The sequence below is a fragment of the Sturnus vulgaris genome, chromosome 9 (genome assembly GCF_052056855.1).
Source record: "Sturnus vulgaris isolate bStuVul1 chromosome 9, bStuVul1.hap1, whole genome shotgun sequence".
Classification (NCBI taxonomy): domain Eukaryota; kingdom Metazoa; phylum Chordata; class Aves; order Passeriformes; family Sturnidae; genus Sturnus; species Sturnus vulgaris.
In genome coordinates, this window is record NC_142251.1 from 20,044,904 (window position 1) to 20,064,936 (window position 20,033).

The 20,033-nt window shown below is 40.2% G+C and overlaps 1 protein-coding gene across 11 annotated transcripts in view; it reads right to left on the reverse strand.

The window, feature by feature from the left end:
* COL11A1 (collagen type XI alpha 1 chain) overlaps positions 1 to 13,120 on the reverse strand; it is a 130,603-nt gene extending 117,483 nt beyond the window's left edge. For 5 of the 11 annotated variants that reach the window (XM_014885224.2, XM_088170071.1, XM_014885208.2 and 2 more), the window contains exon 1: positions 12,703 to 13,116. In XM_014885224.2, the coding sequence (XP_014740710.2) occupies positions 12,703 to 12,817 (115 nt within the window). In that variant the 5' untranslated portion in view covers positions 12,818 to 13,116. Of the gene's footprint in view, positions 1 to 12,702 lie in introns of all 11 variants that reach the window. The other 6 variants (XM_088170073.1, XM_014885233.2, XM_088170072.1 and 3 more) reach the window with 2 other exon arrangements.
* Between the last annotated feature and the right edge of the window lie 6,913 nt (positions 13,121 to 20,033).

Genomic DNA, 20,033 nt, shown 5'->3' on the forward strand with positions numbered 1-20,033 from the left:
TACTTTAGTTTTAAACTTGATGAGCTCACTGTGCCTGCTCAGACAACCTGCTCTGTGCCCCTCCAGAAAGCAGCAGGTGCTGTTGCCACAGAACACACACATGCAGAAATAGTCTAAAATAAGCAGCTCTTGAAAAAGCGCAGCTCAGGCCCAAATGGTTACAGGTAACCTGCTCAAAGTGTAAAATACAATGAGCAGTCCTTGCACAGCCAACACTTCCTGCTCAGAAGACCAAGGGAGAGAAGTAGGAATGCAGCTCCTAGGCAGGGAAGTGCAGCCTGTGGCTTCTCTCTGCAGCTTCCATAGTTGTGCAGTGTTCAGTGTCACTGAAAAGCATCCTGACAGCTTCTGCTCCCTCTGAAACCGCCTCTTCTCTAGCATGCTGCTCCCACATGATTTCTGGGAATGGTAAGCAATAACCAGAAGGAGCACTGCTGCTAAGAGCATGAGTTTGCCTGTTTGTGTGGTCCACAAACTAAGATCTCAGCTTATATTTATATGGGGCAACATTAATAGAACCCATATATTGACAGGTCAAAGGCTTTCAAGAGACTTTCTTTACGGTCCATTAAAACAGCTTGCCTGATTTTACCTTTCCCCAATAGTTGTCTCAAAAAGTTAAGAAAAATGCAGATTAATGATACATAATGTAAAGCTTTTGTACCCTTCCAGTTTGGTGTCAAGATTTCAGATGGCAAGGAAATAACAAATAAGAATCATGCAAACAGCTCTGTTCACCAGTTCTTGGGATGGAGTTAATTCTCCTTGCAAAACTTGGACATCAGCTTTGAAAAGTCAACTCTGTTTGCCAGGACAAATTTGACAAAATACAAGATCCAGACGCAGATAGCAGGTCCCTTAGGTAGATGTTTGTGCCCATGTTGCATGGCTGTTTGAAGGCTTGAAGGCCACCTCCTGCAGGCAAGCCAGATGATGCCATAAAAGAACTCTGTGAAAAGAAGCCTGTGTCCATCAGGGTAAGCCTGCAGTCGGCAATCAAAATGCAAATTTCCACTCTGCTACATTTGCAGGGGATTACTCTTCTCACTAATGACCATAGTGCAAAGTTCAACGCTGTTATGTCCTTGATTCAAGAGAGTTCAGAGGGACATGTTGGCTCTCACTGCCACTGAAAGACTATACAGCAGTGGCCAAAGCAGAAAAGCTTAAAAATACCAGTATTTCTGGAATGGCAAAGGTGAATTCTTCAAAAATCCCTTTTTAAAAATCAGAATTGTAAGAGATGAGAACCTGAGCATTCCAGTATCTTTCAAGATACCAAATGATTAATCATTTAACTACATCATAAGTTCCTGTATTTTCAAATATAAAGAAGGTAAAACACGCAAAGAAAAAGTGGTGCCACATCTCAAGACCCAAAATGACTTGTAACTTCAATATTTAAAATCATAGAGTCAAATTCTAGTCTCCATTACTGTGATATGACTGAAGCAGATCCTTCACTCAGTGAGCTTTCCATATTTACAGTGATATAAATCAGAACATTTGGTCCAGAGCCATAATTAATTCATTAATATTTCATATTAAATATAACTCCAAAACCATATGTACTCTTCCTTTCCTTTCCTTTTAGCTTTCTTCCACTAGGAAACTTTAGAAAAAACAAACAAAATATCTCTGCTGGAAATTAAAAGCATTCATTGAAGCTAAGTAGTTGTAAACTGGATGCTAGATCACACTTCTACATTGCCAGGTCAGGAGAGAATATCAAGCATCAAATGCATGAGGGGAGCTTCATGTGTTTTCTGTTTACTTGGACAGGAAGAAAATGCATGTTAAAATTTATTTCCAACTTTGGTTAGCATTTCCAAGCCTAGATTTCCTCTATAGACAATGATATATTTGTTTTAAAGTCTATGGCAGTGCTTTCTATTCTATTAATTCATAACTCTATGAAACCCTATGAAAATAGAATGCCATTAAAGATTTAAAACATCTGTAGAAATCTATACTACATTATTATCATATAATCACAGTTGAAAATATCATAGCTTTCATTCACTCCACAATATCTAAATTGAAATGGAGTCTGTGATATAGCATTATTAATAATACTGATATAACACATATGGATCAAATTCTGCTGTCTTTATATTGCATTACACCAAACAATTACTAGCATTGCTCAGTATGGTGTCATCTGGAGTTAAGCAGAATCTGGTGAAAACAGCAGATTCATTTCTGATATGCCCTAATGTCACAAATATAAACAACATTCATTTTTAAAGTTCAGAGGACTTGCTTCCTTCACTTAGACTTCCTGACATTTGAGCTGGAATCTATTACACAACATGGCTCTGACTTTCTCTTGGTGGAAACTGTCCATGGAGGAGGTTCCCAGGTACCATAACAATACAAGTTATGATAGCAGAGAAAGGAGGGGCTGAGAAGCTGTAAAGGAGGGCAGAAACTGAAGTCCTTTGGACACACAACCTGTACTCATGACTTATTCAATGTGACATCAAGCCTCCTCCTCTTAAGGATAACCCAAATTTTCAGTAAAAATGATTAGCAATTCCCCATCTCTCTATGGGAACGCTTCTTGTAGATGTCACACAACCTTAGGTAAAAAAATAGACATTACAAGAAAGGGACAAGTTGTAACATATGCAAGAAAATTTGCATTGGAATGGTCATGTCTGGTTCATTGCATCTGGATTTATTTAAATGTAGACCATAATTAAATGAATGGCACTTAATCATCTCTTCTTAGTTTATGAAATATGTATCCTGTCTGTAACTGAGATCATGATGAACTTATTACCTTAGTACAAGACAATAAAATTCCTTGTTTCTGCTTCAGCAGCCACCATTAAATTTGTACATTGTGACAAAGCCTATCTGATCCTGCAAAGGCAAACTGCAAAGAACCCAAAAAAGATGGATCAACAGTGCATCTAATGGCAGCAATAACATCTTTGGAATCATACCAGCTGCAATCATTCTGAATAAAAGAGTAAAATATATACATATTTTCTTTCTAGCTACAATAACTTTTAAAGATTAATTATCTTTATTTTAGTAACTTTGCAATACTGAAAATGTTTTGATCTACAACATTCTTTTCACAAAGTTTTACTCAGATCAGTTTAGTGAGTGACATTACTGTCAGTGTGAGGTTTGTAAATGTTGGGCCATTAATACATACTGAAAATAGAGGTGTACGCTTTCACCTATGTACAATGTTCTGCCCTGTATCACCCTAAGTAGCTAATGTGTATGTGTCAATAAATTGACATTTAAGCATATGAGAAACCTGATTTTCTGTCTCTTAGCATACATATCTTCTAATCACAGTATCTTACTAGTAATTGAAACCTGCTGTAGTCACAAATAAATGGACAATTTCGGTATCATATTATTTTTCATTCAAATAAAATGACATGAATACTTTCTTACTGGAAATTTTTTTCAGAAGAAAAATTTACCACATACCTGTGCTTTTTCAGAAGTTTTTGACCTATCTAGGCTAGCTGACTATCAGCCAGGTTTCTGACCTACATACAGGTGTGTTAAGAAGCAGTTTATGTGCCAATTCCATGAGTGGCTGCAATTCCACACCCACCATGTGGGTGGTACACACAGATTGGAATACATACAGATTGAAAATCTGTTACTCGCTTAATAGAGAACTTTTGAGTGAGCTTTATTATTCCTCAAAAGATGACCATGGAAGTTAGAATGGGCCTATCTAAAGGTCCAACCCTTAAGTTTTCTTCTATTTAACATGGATCACGTTGCAAGCCTCTTCCAAGCTGCAGTGGGAATGGAGCTCTGAATCTTTGCACACAGGGTGCACCAAGATTGATATCTGTTCTCTTGCTATAAACTGTACAGCAAAGCACTTTTGAACTGCAGATGAAGGTGTGTAAGGACCAGACAGTTCAAGACAGTTATTGATGGTAGGGTAAAATCATATTGAAGATAGGAAACCATCATCTGCACTGTCAGAGGGAAGGACTTCAGCATCACACCTCAAAGTGGAGCCCTCCAGGACTGACAGGAAAGTGACTGTGGTGGCAATGTCTGGCTACAAAACTCATTCCCATAAGAAACTGCCTAGGGGATGACTCATTTAGACTAAAATATGTTTATTTCTGTCCAATTACCTAATAAAGCAAAGAAGTTGAAATCTTATTATATTTAGATGTTGGTCTGTTAACTCCAGGATGTTAGTCTCTTATGAGAGAGCATAGGCACAATGATCTGTCCCTACTTAAAGGCTGTGTTTACCCACATAATTTACAAGATGCTTCCAGATTGCCTGCTGGGGGACATACTTTGAATGCAAACAATAACAAAACTCAAAGGGAAAAAAAAGAGGCAGTATTCTTTACATACAGATACACCTTAGCAAACTGAGAGTGCAACTCAGTGTTCACTATACTGTCAATACCTATAGTAACTTTGCCTTTCCTTCTTTTTGATAAAGTAAAAAGTACTTTTAAACAGTATTGTATGTTTTTCTGATATAATAAACAGATAACTTCTTGAGTTCTCAAAATCGTTCAGCAAGGCACTTTTTTGATAGATATAAAAGTGAAAATTTGTCAGTGGTCACTCCACAAAGAGCCTTTAAGAGTTACCAATAACTCCTAATTAAGGAGATATAACCCTGGAGTAGAAAAGAGCTTAAATATCCCCAGTACAAATAATTTTATGAGAAATTTAGGAAGACTAATGTTTCTAAGTTACTATTATTTTACTTCATATTTTTCCATGGAAATAGGCTTCATTCTGCCAGTAATGTGTTCCAATGGAACCACTGCAAAAACTAAAACTTAAGGAGCCTTGAAACATTAATCTTCAGTTCTAAATGGAGTGTTTTCTCAAAGTTGAGTCCAGTTTTATGTCACTGTAACAGATCATTTAAAACCTACAAGCTGTGATGGCCTGGTAAGCTAAAATGTGTGCATTTGGTGAGTAGTAATGAAGGGACTCCTTATATTTGTGGGCAAGATTTTCAAAAGAGGCTACCTCTAGTAAGATTCCTAGATATGTATTTAAGGACCTAAGCAGAAGGTACTGTCTGCACCACAGGTTTTTGAAACCATGCTACCTATTAAAGACATAATAACATATTGTTGTTCAGTTTATTTACCTTTCTTAAAACTTTGAATCTTTATAACTCTAAGAGCTAATTTTAATGACATTCCATGCATTCTATAGGTGAGTAAAGATAAACACTTCCACAATGAAAGTTTCTAACTGACACTCATTAAATGGTCCAAGACCTAATGAATATAAGAGGTTTTCACCTCTTTTTTACCAGCAGCATTAGAATCTGGATTTGATAAACTGATAGTTTGCTGACTTTTAGGATACAAAACAAGACCCACCAATTACTAGAAAACGATGCTATTTCTAACGTAGGAAGAATATTTCTCTTCTTATGTTTACTCCTGGACACTTTTACTTATAGTGGGCAGTTTTGCTGGATATCCTTTGAAAACAGAAATACATACAGTATTATCCACACTTATTTTACTGTGTTTTTATCTGTTAGGTATTAATACAGAACATCCAAAAGCAGGAATTGAAAAGCATGTTATGCCAAACTGCTTCACCGAGCTTTGCTGTTCTTACAAAGGACTCTATTGCCTTCCCACTGCATTCTCCAGTCTCTGTATCCCAAGCAAGGATTCCCTGCAGTTCAGCCATAGGTGTCTAAGCACCAGAAAAGGACCAGGCACTCTTCTGTCCCCACCATTTCCTACTGGCCAGTTCTGGGCACAGCTGCCCTTCTCACAGGCTTTTGGGCTTGGCAGTGTGAGAATCATCTGCCTCCCAACTCTGCTGAGAGCCCAGCCCTGTAACAGAACTGCTCTGGGAACCAGCATCAAAGCATTGGTTCTGCAGGGTCCTTTGGGAAGGTTCCAATACTTTTCATAGATGGACTTCATAGAGCTGGATGAAACTACCTCTCTGTTTTATGGGCTGCAAAAGTGACTTACAGAGCATCTTCAAGGTACAAAAATTAAGCCAACTGAGTTGCCTAATTACATAGTGCTCCTGAAAATTAAGGTTTTTCCCTAGGTATCTGAATATAAATCTATGAGATGAACTGAATATATGTTGCATAGATATACTTTTAGGGGGTTGTTTTACCTGTTAAGAATTTTCCTACATGAATTTCCTAGATGAATTATGTAATTAGAATCTTGACTGGTGACATTTTTAGAAATAGGTGTTATTACAGTGCTTTCATATTTAATGCTTACAGAAGTAGAGATTATCCAGATGCATACAGGAATGCTTTAAATAGCCTAGGATGGACTACTTCGCCAACAGAGCCTTCTGTGAAATTGCTCAGAACTGGCTATTTCTGTTTCTACACCAGTTATTTAGAATTTTTTCATTGACTTCCTATGCTGCAAAATGTACTAAATACATTATAGTATTTCAAAGGCTATGCAGACAGTCGAGGCATGTATGGGAGGCAATTTTGATACTCAACAACAACTATCTATATCTCACTTTAAAAACCAACTTCTAACACTCATACAGTACAAACCAAAACTCCAAAAAACACAATCCCCCACCACTTATATTCTACACTGATACCAGTGGAAAACTTGTCTAGGTACAACTACACATTCAGATCTTTAGCAAAATTAGCTTGTAGGCTGATTTATTTACTGGACATATTCAGCAATAAAAAGAATCATTATTTCAAGTTGTCATTACATTGCATAATTCTGAAGTGCAACGTAAATTTTGAGGGTTTTTATCATAATGTATTTCAATTCATAATGTGATTTTTGTGTTATTCAGAAACCTCTTGAGACTGCATAGATTGTACTTTTATCCCTTGTTTAGCAGCATTGACTGCCATCAACCACTAAAGACCTAATGGTGATTCCATAAAACATTTCACTTGCTACCCCCAGAAGACTGGGCTTGTTCATCATCTGTGCAGACCTCTATTGATCCACTATTTTACAATACTTTAACATCTGTCTTCATATTTCTATGGACTTATTCTTTCAAAATCTTTTAGGACTACATTCCAAGTGTCCAACTCTATTGAGGCCTCGGCTACAGATTCAAAAAATTCTTTTTGCACAGACTGCAGACACAGTAGTTCCAGCTGTGAAAATCAGCAAAACAAGTATCACATTCTTGAATATCCTGTTTCTATTACTGTAAAAAGAGACACAGTCTAAAAAAGGTCCATGCTCCAGGAAGAGACAAGGTATTCCCTCAGCAATTAAACATGAAAGAAATGGAGTCCACTTAAAAGTTTTGTCATAGAGGTATTTATTGAGAAATAATTCAAATAAGAGTTCAAAAATATCTTCCAACAAATTGAAGTTTTCAAATATGAAATAAAGGTACATTTTTCAGCTTTAAGCAGAGAATACAGCCAAGGACAAGATTTAGAAATTATGTCATTTAAGGTAATCCTATTTAATCTGATAGAAAAACTTGAACAACTAAAATCTTCCATAATGTTTTCCCTGATGTCAAAGGTATCATCTCTCTTGTGAGAGCAATGCAATGAAATCAGATTCAATTCTGTATCCTACCAATATTAGCAGGGATTCCTCTTACACAGACACCAAAGTTGTAAAGTCTTGAACTATCTATAAACTGCTTGATAATTTATCAGATTACTATGATCATTTGAGTAAGGTAAGGTACACAGGTAAGGGACAGAGTAGGTAGCACTTAGTCTACTTTAAAAATGTGACCATAATTGGATTTACTACTAAGTTAATATCTATCACAGACAAAACTTAGCTGCCAGTGACATTAGTTATTGCAGGATCAGGATTTAAGTTTTTTTTATTCATCTTTTATAATACATGTGTCAGTTTGGTTTGCACCAAGCACTCTGCTTCTATAATATGAGCTCTCCCAGATACCTTCTATTTCACACACTGTGTACATTAACACTTGGACTTGCAGTAGAGTCCCAGACCTAAAATTCACAAAGGTTTTTACAGTCCCTTATGTGTGCTAATGTGCTAAAAAGAATTTAAGTTCTGCCAGATTCTACTACTATTGTAATAACCAGGTCAACAATTAATCCTTACATTTACAGTCTGTAAACTTGGTATTTAATACTGAGTAGAACAGTTATAAACCCTTGCAACAGGCATGTGTGTTAACCTAATTCCTTTTAAGCCACTGTTCTCTATTGTGTCCATCCAGAGGGCAAATCTCTATCACTGCATGAGACTTCACATTCTCAGAACATTAGAGATTTCTCCCAAGCTCTGTTAATTTATTCCCCCCTATTATCAACAAATACTCAGAACAATGATAAATTAACCAATGCTAGGAGGATTTCTTCTGAAAAGAAGCAGAACGCTCTACAGAGAAAAGAAAAGCAACTTCTTAATCTTGCTGGCAGATGGAAACCCTACTGTTCACCACTGTACAAAACAAATCCGGGAAGGACATAATTGCTCCAGTGTGTTTTAGGTATAACCTCAGCAGCAATGTCAGAGCTCCTTCAGTATGCTGCAACTGTGTCACAATTAAAGGTTCTCTTTGGGGAAGATCAAGTAACTTTGGGCATGACAGTTGTAAAAATAAGTATGACAACGTTTTTCCAACATTTTATATCTGCAGCAGACACCAGTTTTACAAACAATTGGGAGTTTTGGGGGTGGGTTGTTTTTAATGGCTTTTTTGAGTAATCAGAACAAAAGATAGCACCAGGAAAGTTTTTAGATCAAAGATTTTTTTCCCTATTGTCATTTCAATTATAGGTACTGGGGAAGAGATTATTTCACGCCAAGCCCACAGAGTATGTGTGCACTTATATACAGTTAAATTTGTTAAAATATACACAAAAGTGAAGTTGAGAAACTTCTTTTCTGCAGAGGTAGGAAAGAGACATTGTTTCCTGCAGCCTGAATAGTCCTTTCTTGTATCCATGGTCTCCTTCTAAATTCAGTGCAAAGATACACACTCTAGAGAATTAACAACACATACCAGTCATTTTTTTCTGTGTCTGATGTCTGCAGCTGAAGTTTAAATAATTATTCTACCTTAGAAACAATTAAGAAATCGAGATTACATAGCAAAACAGATGTATACATGGGGGTGTCTCTTGCACTATTCTGGGAAGATTGGGCCATTTCACCTGCTGATCCTTGGGACTCCAAAAAACGTCAGCTAGGACCACTAGCTGCATCTAGTGAAATCACTCTGATTTATTAATTTTTTGCCAGTTTGGGGAATAACAATCTGAGAAACACACACAAATTATCACACAGGACAATTTCACTGAAAAATAAAGGAATGCTTAGAATGTTATTTTCTTTTTCAGTCCTAAAATTGATCAGTTAAAATCAAGTGCTTTACATCACAAATAGTTCTGAGAAGAGATTCATACCTTTCCAGTTTAAAACACCATTTTGTACAGGTTTTGACTAGCTGGATACATTCAAGAGCTTTCATTCAACAAAGAGATCCACATTTTCCTTACTAAGCAAATAGAAATAAGTAGCAGTGTTAAGTATGCATCCACAAAAACTCTTTTTGCCATCACTCATTGGCCCAGTTCTGCATTCCTTCTGCACCTAGAACTCCCACTACTTTCCAATCCTGTGTGTGGGAAGCACAAGGAACCTTTATATTTCCTAAGATGACAGCAAGAAGTATCTATTTATTTTAGAAACCAATCTGCTCATCGCTTACACAGAAGGTCCAAAGTTTTCTATATATAGGTTCATAGCCTCATTTTCAGTAAGGCTTCTTAAATATTTTTTTCACTCAGATTAAGACCTAGATTTCCATTTGCTTGAAAAAGCTCATAAATAATAAAAAAGGCTGATTTTTCATTTCTTGCCCATGAAATTTAAATCAGCATTACAATAGTGCATTGATGTCAAGCTCTTACAAAAATTTATAGTGTTGAAGCCATGCCATTTTGACTAAATGAGTTTATTCATTCCAAACACATTACCAACAGCTTTAGTATTAAAGGTGAGGAAGGGGAAAGGAAATCAAAGGATGTCTTTAAAAATACTGAATTTTGTTTACTTTAGCCAAGTCATAAAGCAAAAACATTTTCTGAAAAGAGCTACTTAAGAGCTGGTGGGCACTGAGCTGACCAAGTATGAGTCACTGCTTTTCCCATTCAGTTGATTCTCACTTCTGTAACTTTTTCTGTCTAAAGAATAACTCAAGAGCCTAAACACTCCTTTGCACACTATTTCTAACAAGCATGAAAGACACCTCATACTTCTCTATGGATTATTTTTTGTTAAATAAAGAAACTTAAAAAAAGTCAAGAATTTTAGGAATCTGTTGAGGTTTGTCTACATGGAATAGTTTCTTTTGTGTTTAAAAAGTCACTGCTATATGATTAACACTTTATATGAATACACCATGTAATTTTCTTTTTGAAGAGATAGTTTATGAAAAAAAAAATGAAGAACAGAAGATTTAAAAGAGTTTAAAAGAGCAACTCATATTTTGGCCACCATTCATATTCTATCCAGAATTTTCATTTAGTCATATTGTTTACCTGCCACTTATGCTACTTTATTTTATTTTATTCCTTGGTATTTTCCCTCTCTGATTTTCAAATAGGCATCATTATGTCTTATGTTATCTTTTAACTACTTTAAATAAGATTAGAATGCATTACAGATGATTCAGAATTAAGTCACTTGTACTCTGTTAGAGAAATTAGGTCAAATTCTAGTCCCTCTGTAGTCAATGGAAAAACTCTTACTGACTTCAATAACAGATCAAGCCCTGAACACACAGCTCCCTGTAGTTCCCAAGCAAATAGTATATTGTATCTCAGAAAAGGTCAAGAACTAAGTTCTTTCTTGAATGCTTCTACGAAGAATAAGAAGCCTGTAGTTCTATATTTCTGAAATGTCCTTTTACCAAAATACTAGAAGACTGTCCATACAGCCTTTTAGTTTTGAATGAAGTTACCACAACCAAATTAGTCTGCCTAATGTTGCTGAATACAGTCCAGTACCAGTTCTGTTGATTTCAGTGTAAGTTCTGTTGATTTTTCCTTCGCTGTTTGGGTTTAGATTTTCTTTTAACTTGTCATTTGCATCCAATCCATCATGTAAACATAGTCTACATAAACCCTACTTAATTTAGTCAGTTCTACTGTGAAAAGTGGCATAAGAAATCGATCATGCCTTTGAGGACGGTATTCTTGAAGAAATTTAGTCTTCACATAGTAACGAGAAGCCGAATCCTTGAAGCTCTGCGAGGTTAATTCACCCTGGTGTAACTCCAGCGAGTCCGTGGAATTGCAAGAGGATGAAATCTGACCCCTCCAGTCCCTGTCACAAACGGGGCCAGCAGGGGGCAGGAGCCCTGATTGATCTGACACCGTCAAGGCTGTGCCCAGGTATAAAGGCTTGAATGGAAACTGATCACCTTTCCCTGCTCCCTTGTAGGACGCCTGTTGATTCTGGATTCAGATCGAGAAATACCTCATTAAAATAATAAATACATATAAAGTTAAACCTTTCATTTCGGAGAGTTAAGCCCGTTCATTGATGTCAGACCCACAGAAAAATAAAAACCTAAGTCCCAGCCAGACTGGCCTCCAGATGCGCCTGCGGGCGCCGGTGGGAGGGAGGAAAGAAGGAAGAGGCAGCGTTTTCAGCCCCGGTAGGAGAGGAGAACTCTCCCGCCACCGGAGACTCCGCACTGCAGCTCGGCGAACTGCGAGCTCAGCGCAGAAAACGCAGCTGTGCTGGCGGCGGTGCGGGGAGCCCAGGGGCAGCGGTGCGGACGGGAGAAGTGCGCAGAACGCGAGGGGCGGTGCGGGGGAGGGGGCGGCGATTCCTTTCTGCTGAGGCTGCTGCGCTGCTGCCTGGCTCTTGTTCCCCCTGCAAGTCCCCCGCGGGCCGCACCCTGCCCACCAGGTCCACGGACACCTAAGGGACCACTCGGTACTCCGGGGAGGCTACAGAGTTGGGAGGAGGCTGGGGACGGCGCCCCGGTGCTGACACCGCCCGCGGGGAGCCCAGCGATCCTCGGGCTGAGCCCCCCGAGCCCCCCCGGGCATCTCCGGGCCCGGCACCGCTCGCACCACCTGCGGGGCGCCGCTGCCCCGGGAGCTGCCCTCCGCAACGGCTCACAAAGGGCCCCTGCAAATGTATTTTCTCCTCCGCTTGCGCCCTGGAAAACTTTTTGACCACTAAAACCCGTTGCAAAAGGGAAAATAAAAGAGAGGAAAACGGAGAAAATCAGAGCAAAGAGCCTCCACCCCCAACTTTCCCTTTCCTTGCCCCTCCGAGGAGAAGGCAGATACTTGTCGGTCAATTTCAGTCACAACCTGGTCAACTTCAGCAGTTCAACAAAACAAAGTTGGACGCACACTCCACAAAACAAGAGTCCAGTGCTGGAAGAGGATAAGTCTCTCTGTTCAACAAGTATTTGTTTCATTTTCCCACCTCGCGAGTGCATCTCCTTTACCTCATTAAAAACACATTCAAAGTTTAAGGCTGACCGAGAGCCGTCCCTCCGCGGCACCTGGGAGGGACGTCCCAGCCCGCGCTGCCGGGGGCTCCCCGCGGGTCTCCGCGCCCGGAGCCGGCTGCAGGAGCGCTCTCGCCGCCCCAGCACCGGGAGTCGCTCTGACAGGTTTCCTCTGAAACACAGCCTCAGCCGTGCCCTGGGTCCTTCCCCCGAGCAGGGGAGAGAGGCGACTGAACTCCCGGCTCCCCTTTGCTTTCTTACCTCCTCTGACCTCTGCAGCCTGGAGAAGGAAAGCGAAGGTGATGAGCACGGTTACAGCCGAGTCCCAGGGCCACCTTCTCGTTTTCCACCTTGTGGACCATCTCTGCATCTCCATGCTGCGCACCCACAAGTGTGAATTAAACACGGGCGCCTTCAGTTTATACCAGCTCCGTCCTTTCCACTATATTCCCAGAGATGACTTCTCCTATAGAGCCATACGTGATAAACCGAGAGAAGGTTTTCTCTCTCGCCCCGCTCCCGCTCTGCCCGGCCTTGTACAGGCCCCTCCGACCCGTCCTCCCCAGTGCCCTGCCTTCACACTGAGGGGAGATGAGGGGCTTTACTCAAAATGCAAAGAGCTCCGCATCCCCCTAAAGGCTTCATCCCGTCAGAGGGCTGGGCGAGCGGCTCCCAGGGCCACCCCTGGAGCCCGACTGACACGCCAGCCGCCGGGCGGAGGCCAATCGCGGGGCTCCGCCGGCCGCCCACAGCACCGCCCTCCGCCTCGGCGGCGGCACACCGGCCGCTCCGCGGGCACCGCCGGCCCCCGCGGCGGCCGAGAGCGGCCCCGCCGACGGCGCTGGGGGCACGCAGGAGGCGCGGCGGGAGCGAGCCGGGGACCGTCCCCGGGTCACCGCCGCCCCCCGCCCGCTCCGCTCCGCTCCGCGCGGGCCCCCTCGCCCCGAGCATGCGCAGAGGCGGCCGCGGCGCCCCGCGGAGCCAGGGCGGGGGCGCGGAGCGGGGACGCGTGGGGGCCGTGAGGGACGGGCAGGGGGGCGACACCGGGGACAGGCGGGGGAGGGGGACGCCGGCAAGGGGGGAGGCAGCGAGGCAAGGCAAGATTGAGGGGAGGAATGTGCGTGAGAGGAGCCGGGGCGCGGAGGTGAAGCGTCTGCGGGGTGGCCCTTGGGACTCCCCGAAGCCGCCCGCTGGCGCTGGTGCGCGGCAGGTCCGGCCCGGCGGCCCATTGCCCCTCACACCCTCCTGGGCCCAGCTTGTTCTCACGCACCCTTGGGGAGATCTCTAAGGCGGCTGTAAGAAAGGAGAACGCGGGGTGGTGAAGGAAAAGCCCGCCACTGAGCATTGGCATCCCCGCCTCTCCACATCCTGCAGCCCGCGGAGCCAGGTGTGCGCTCCTCGCAGGAAAACCTCCCGTCCGGTCCCACCTGTGCAACAATCGGTGACAGGGACCGGCCCGGAGGCTGAAACTTCTGGCGGAGCTTACTGGTGCACTACACCAGCCGAAATCCTCAGTCGGGATCAAGAAAATGAGAGAAAACCATGGTCGTGTTTTGGTGGAAATGTATATAATTTTTTTTTTTAATCTGCCTTCACTGAGATCTTTAATGCCTTACTGCAATTAATAAATATATTGTTTATAAATAAATTTCTCTTATATGTGTCAAATTATACTTCAGAAATTTGTTACCGTTTCATAAAATATCTTACATTTTGCCATGCTGCATTAATATACCTGGTTCCTTCTGTCCTTGGTTTCCTAAAGCAGTTGCTATCATTGTCATTAGGTTTGCATCTGAGGGGCCTGAGGTGCATAGCATTGCTACATCTGATCTCCCTGAAGTGCTGTGCACTGGGTGTTGTTCAGTGAAGACATACTCAAGGTTATTCTTCATTTCAGGTAGTCACCCAGCGTACAGCTATGGAGCACCAAAATGCCATATCTGACCTTTCTGTACCACAACTTACACATCGAATCATTAAAGTTGGAAAAGGCCTCTAAGACCATCAGCCATTTAATCCCACAGCACTGTGTGCACCATTGAACATTTCCCCAGTGATCATGACATCATCCCCAGCTGCTTATGGAATATTTCACCCTGCCTTACAATTGTCTGTCTTACTCCCTAACTGCATACAGGTCCCCAAAAGTCAGTGCTGTTGTTGTTCTGCTGGTCTGTGTAGTTCTCAGTCACTTACTAAATGCTTTATAGAACTGACCAGATTAACTTGCTGTTTCAGCCTCCTTCCTTACAATATCAGTAGGTAGTCCCAATGGCTATTTATTATTTTTACTCAATATTTAGTTGTGGGAAAATCTCATATGCTATAAAGTTTCAAGTTTCCTCTTCATGCTTATGAATTATACATCTTTGTCACCAGCATTTTTGCTGCTTCCAGTGCCTTATCACACATTGCTTCTCTGACTTTGTTTTGATCCTTTCTGTTTACCTGAATGAATACAGCTAAACTTTTCCCTAGTAAAAAGGAAAAAGTCTGTCTCTGCCCGGGAGAAGAAATGGAAGCATTTCAGATAGTGGTGAAAAAGAACAAGTATTCCCACAGTGTAGAGAATAGTAATTTCACACAGTGCCTTTACAGTTACGTAAGTTAAGGGGATGTGGTTCATCTTCCAAACTGTCAGTGGAAAGATACCCACTGATTTTTGTGGTCCTACATCAATCCAAAGAAGAACAAAGAGGAAAAAACGTTAAGTATTAAGTCGGGTGATGTAGCATACTTATATTAGTATAAAAATATGTATAATTATATATGAATTCTGGTACCAGGACCACTTGAATTTAGAGCTAGCTTAGTTATTTTTGCATGCCAGCATATCAAGCCACACAGACATAATAAATTGTCATCAGATTCAGCAGTTACAAGAGAAAAGTTACACACCATTTAGATGAAAATCCACATTTTGCAGCCTATAAAATATTTATGTAGGGATTATTGATTTATATTTAATTGATTTACATTTAGCTTATTTTCCTAGTTTTTGTTCATAATTTTCTAAATTGTAATGATGGTGTTCTAGTGAAGTGCAGAGTGAAGTAATTGCATTCATGAAAATATGTCACACAATAGATAATGATTCAGAGCATAGATAAACTTTATGAATACCATAAAATTAAAGATTTTTATTAGAAATTTTCAGCTCTTAGACGTAATTTCAGAAGAAATATTTTCTTTCTTGAAACAGGGCTAAAATGTGAAAATATTTTCAGAGAGAAACAGAAGAGAAGTGAATGCTGTTGTTTATTAAATCATCTGTGATCCACAGTGGTTCGTTCTTTCTGTCGGCTTCTTTGTTCCTCATTACTCTTCAAGACAGTTTTAGTGAAAAGAAAGACTAAGCACTGTGACATTCATTATGTTCTGTCCCTGATACATCAACGTTGGCAGATTAATCCATGTTTAAATATTAGGAATTGCTCTCTTGTATGTGCACAGATGGGTCATTGTTGTATTTTGGGGCAGAGAGGGGGAGGGGTTAGAAGATATGGAGAAGAGAATATGTTTCCTTGGCCCACTGTAGGTCACAAGAAACTCAGAGCAGCAGCTCTTTCACTTTCTTCAGGCTATAGGCACCTTAATGAAATGTAACTGTAAATATGGTGTTCTTTGTCTCTCTACAATCACACTGTGTTTTTCTAACATATTCCTTGACATCACCAGAAGCAACAAACTTCTCTCTGTATATAAAGGGGTCATTTCACTGGGAATAAACAATGCATTGTAAAGAAGAGCACGCTTTTATTCTTGGTTTCCCTGTATCTCAGGGATATTGACTTGACCTTTTTTTTCTGTTTTCACACAGATGTTGATGCCCCCTCCACTTCTATTTACAGCACAAAAGTGAATAAAGCAAAATAAATGTCTGCCTTAAAAGTCATTACCCACTGCCTTCTCTATTGCTTTAATTCTTTTGGTTTAGGTAGGTGGGTATTTTATCATTGTCTCATTTCTGCTGCAAATCTATGTTTGCTTAGAGTTTTCTGTTGTATGATTATTATTAGGAAGAAAAGTGAGTTATACTGCTTCAGAGAAGTGAACTCTTGTAAAACAAGTTGTCTCACTGATGGAGATCAATGGAATCATCTCTGCCAGACAAAATACTAATCAGCTCCTTTTTGTAGTTTTAAAGGGAGAGAAATATATTAACACATCCATATACACAAAATAATGGCAGCATTACTTACCATGATTCTATCTTCAAGAAGGGTAATATACCTTTTGCTAATATGAATAATAGCTTACAGCTTCACTGAATTCCCCCAGTTCCATTACCTAAGGTTTTGAAGGATGAAGCCAAGGCTGTCTCTGACCGTCAGCAAACCTCTTTGGGCTAGGGAATGATTTGTTCTTCCAGATTCCCAAGAATTAGGGAGGAAAAAGGATAGTAAAAGAAATTAAATACAAAACAGCTTAGTTAGGTATGCATTTTTTGTATTTAATTCAATTAAATTAACATACTCATTAGGTTAGCTATCACAAGACTATAGAAATATTAACTTTACTGTTTTTTCCCCTATGGAGAATGTATTGAGAATGACGTAAGCAAAACTGCAGTGGCAGCTGCACTGTGCAACCTACACAGATCCAAGGTCTGTGATGTGCCCAGAAATTGGATGCATATTTGTTGCTATATGTATATTGAAGGTTGAATTTGTACAGTGACTGGTGAAAAAATCCTTACAGTTTTAAATTGAATGTGTGCTAATTCGAGTTGCTACAAGAAACACCAAACATAAGAGGTTAAAACTTCTAGGCCTGTGTAAGGAGTGAAGTCAGTATTAAGGCTAGCTTTAGGGATCGAAGGGGTTAAATGACGAGTGCTGATTTTGAAGGGGGCTGTAGTTGGTAGGAACTTACACATCTCTTGCTGCAGGGGTTTATCCCATTTTTTAATTATATGGTTAAAACTGAGAGTTAAAAATGTCAACCATCAAACTTGCATCCTGTTCCTCAGCATCTTGAAGATGAGGACAAATTTGGAGAATCATATCTCCAGTGTTCTTTGAAGATAAGATCAAAGCAAGACAATAACCCGTGCTGCTTTTCACTTCAGGGATGATACCTCAGAAATGAGTAAGTAGAATCCTTCTTCCAGAGCTTGATTGACAGAAACATGGGATATTGTTAACGATAAGGAAAGGGAGATTTGGCACAGGGGTGGAGTTGAGGATTTTCAAGTCCTAAGAAGCAGATTGTTCCTGCTGACTCCTGGAAATAGTAATTGTTCTGATAGAAACCTGTGCCTTGAGCTGTATTAGTCCTATGGGAACTAGAAGACAACTGCTTAGGAATTAGGTATGACAATTAGGTTTAGAGCAAAGGTTTTAGCTAAGAGCTATAATACCTTTCCACAGGTTGCCCAAAATTAAGTGGTAGAAATAATTGACTAATTATAGTCATTAACTATGGGGTTTGCTTCCTTCTGTGCTAGTTAATTCAAGTTCTATTTAGTATTCTAGTGATAGTGTTGGGGTTTGAGAATTCTAGCTGTCATAAATGCTGAGTAATGCAATTATGTAAGACTGCCAAAGATAAGTAGAAGGGAGGAGTTAATAGACTCTGATGTATTATATTCTGATTTCCTGTAGAAAGAAGTACTCTTCCTAAACTACTATTATAAATTACTTTAATGCTGATATTTGCATTCTAAATTGTCACCATTTCCTCTTCCATTTTGAATCTATGGGAAGCAAGGAGATAGGAATGAGGTGGGCCAGTGTTTTATACCAACTGGCAGAAACCAATGCCTTAGTCTCCAGCAGGCTGGGAAGGAGTCTAGTATAAAAGAGAGGGTTTAAGTCTTAGAAAATAAAGGATCAACACGTAAATTCATTTCACCCAAATGCAAAATCTTGTCGGCAATCTTCGTACAATGTAGTTGGCAGCCAAAGCTTCCATGGTTTCCTTCCTCAGAAGAAATAGTATTTACATCAGGTGGAAAAATAAACTAGAAGTCTATACTTTTTGTTCTACAGTTAGAATTCTTTCTCTAGATCTGATTTTCCACACAAGAAGTTAGGGTTTTTTACTATAATGTGTCTGCATCCCTGAGTAATGTTCAGGGATCAGTACAGGGTCTCCTGCTGGGAAGCACAGGAACAGTACCAATGGAAAGCAGAGACTGATACTGTCTTACATTACAACAGTAGGCTACTATATATAAATTACAAATTAGCACTGGACTCTGCACAGAGGTGAGAATAAGGCAGATACTGTTATGAGGCTTATGTTGTTTTCCTCTTTCAGTCTGTGTAGGAATACTTGCTCTAGGAGGGTGTTGGTAGGATTTGAAACAGGTTAAGAATAGGGCTTTGGAAGAGGATGACTAGTTGTAAAGAACATACTTTATGTGGCATCCACAGTGTTCCCAGAAATAAGAATTAATAAGACTCACTTCACATGAAGAGAAGGCATTGACAGTAATTGATTCTGTAGCTATTAATAATGCAAGAATTAGAATTGAGAGGATTAAGAATTTAGGTTTAATGTTTGAGAATCTTTAGATTGAATCTAGTAAATAAAATGCTCCAGGGAATGTTTTGTGGCCCTGAGGTGTCTGGTCTTCTGGGCAGACTTGACATAAGACTTACTATCTAGAATCCAATGTACTGTAGTTTCTGGAAGGTTTTTAGAGGCAGGGGAAAAACAGTGATGCTAGAAACTGATGCCATTTGTTCTTTTTCAGTAATGATTTACTGTCTTTCAGAGTAAGATTAAGAAAGTGTCAAGACTCCTGTTTACAACCAACTTTTACATATCTGAAGTGTTAGGAAGGCTGCTGTCAACTGTATGAGAGGTTGAGGTGAGGACTATAATTCATAGACAGCCTAGGTTACTGGATCTAGAGTTACAAAATGGTCTGGTCAAGGTCTAGCATTTTATTTTCAGTCTGCTATCTTTCTGCCAAGTCTATATACAGTCTTCATTAAGGTTATAGTAGAAGAGTGACTTCAGGAGACTGAGCTATTGCTGGGGAATACAAGGCAGCTTACTGCTATCAGTGGCAAATGCCTTGTTTTCAGCAATGGGCATAGGGGAGGTTGGGGATAAGATTGGCTTGAAGGTTAGAATGGAAAAAGAATGTTTTCAAGACCCATGTTTAAAGCAAGATTGTTCAAAGCTTGAAGGAATAGGATGTTCAATGGAATTTTCATGAGTTTAAATTCTTTTTGATACCTATGTGTATGCATATAGAATTAGGAGTTGGGGTGGAGTTAGGAAGTGTCATTGGGAAAATGAAAACGTCAACATACAGGATAATTGTTGTAGATAATTGTTTGATTCTGCACAGCTCCCTCTCATGTTTTCATGGGGTGCTCTCCTAGTTCAGGTGTACTTTAAGTGTTGCCAAACAGGCTACACCTGAGGTTACAATTTACCAAAGTTTGTACTGATCCACCCCCTTGCTGCAATGAAAATAACGTTTGGGATTAGAGTTACAGTGCTTCAGGCAATAAAATTGAAGTCTGGTTTTCCCAGACACTGCAGGGCTTGCCAGTGTTATGAGAATCTTTTGTTGTATGTGCTGGTTATGTAGGTAGGTGTTAAAGACTGGGCCTGAGAATTCTCTG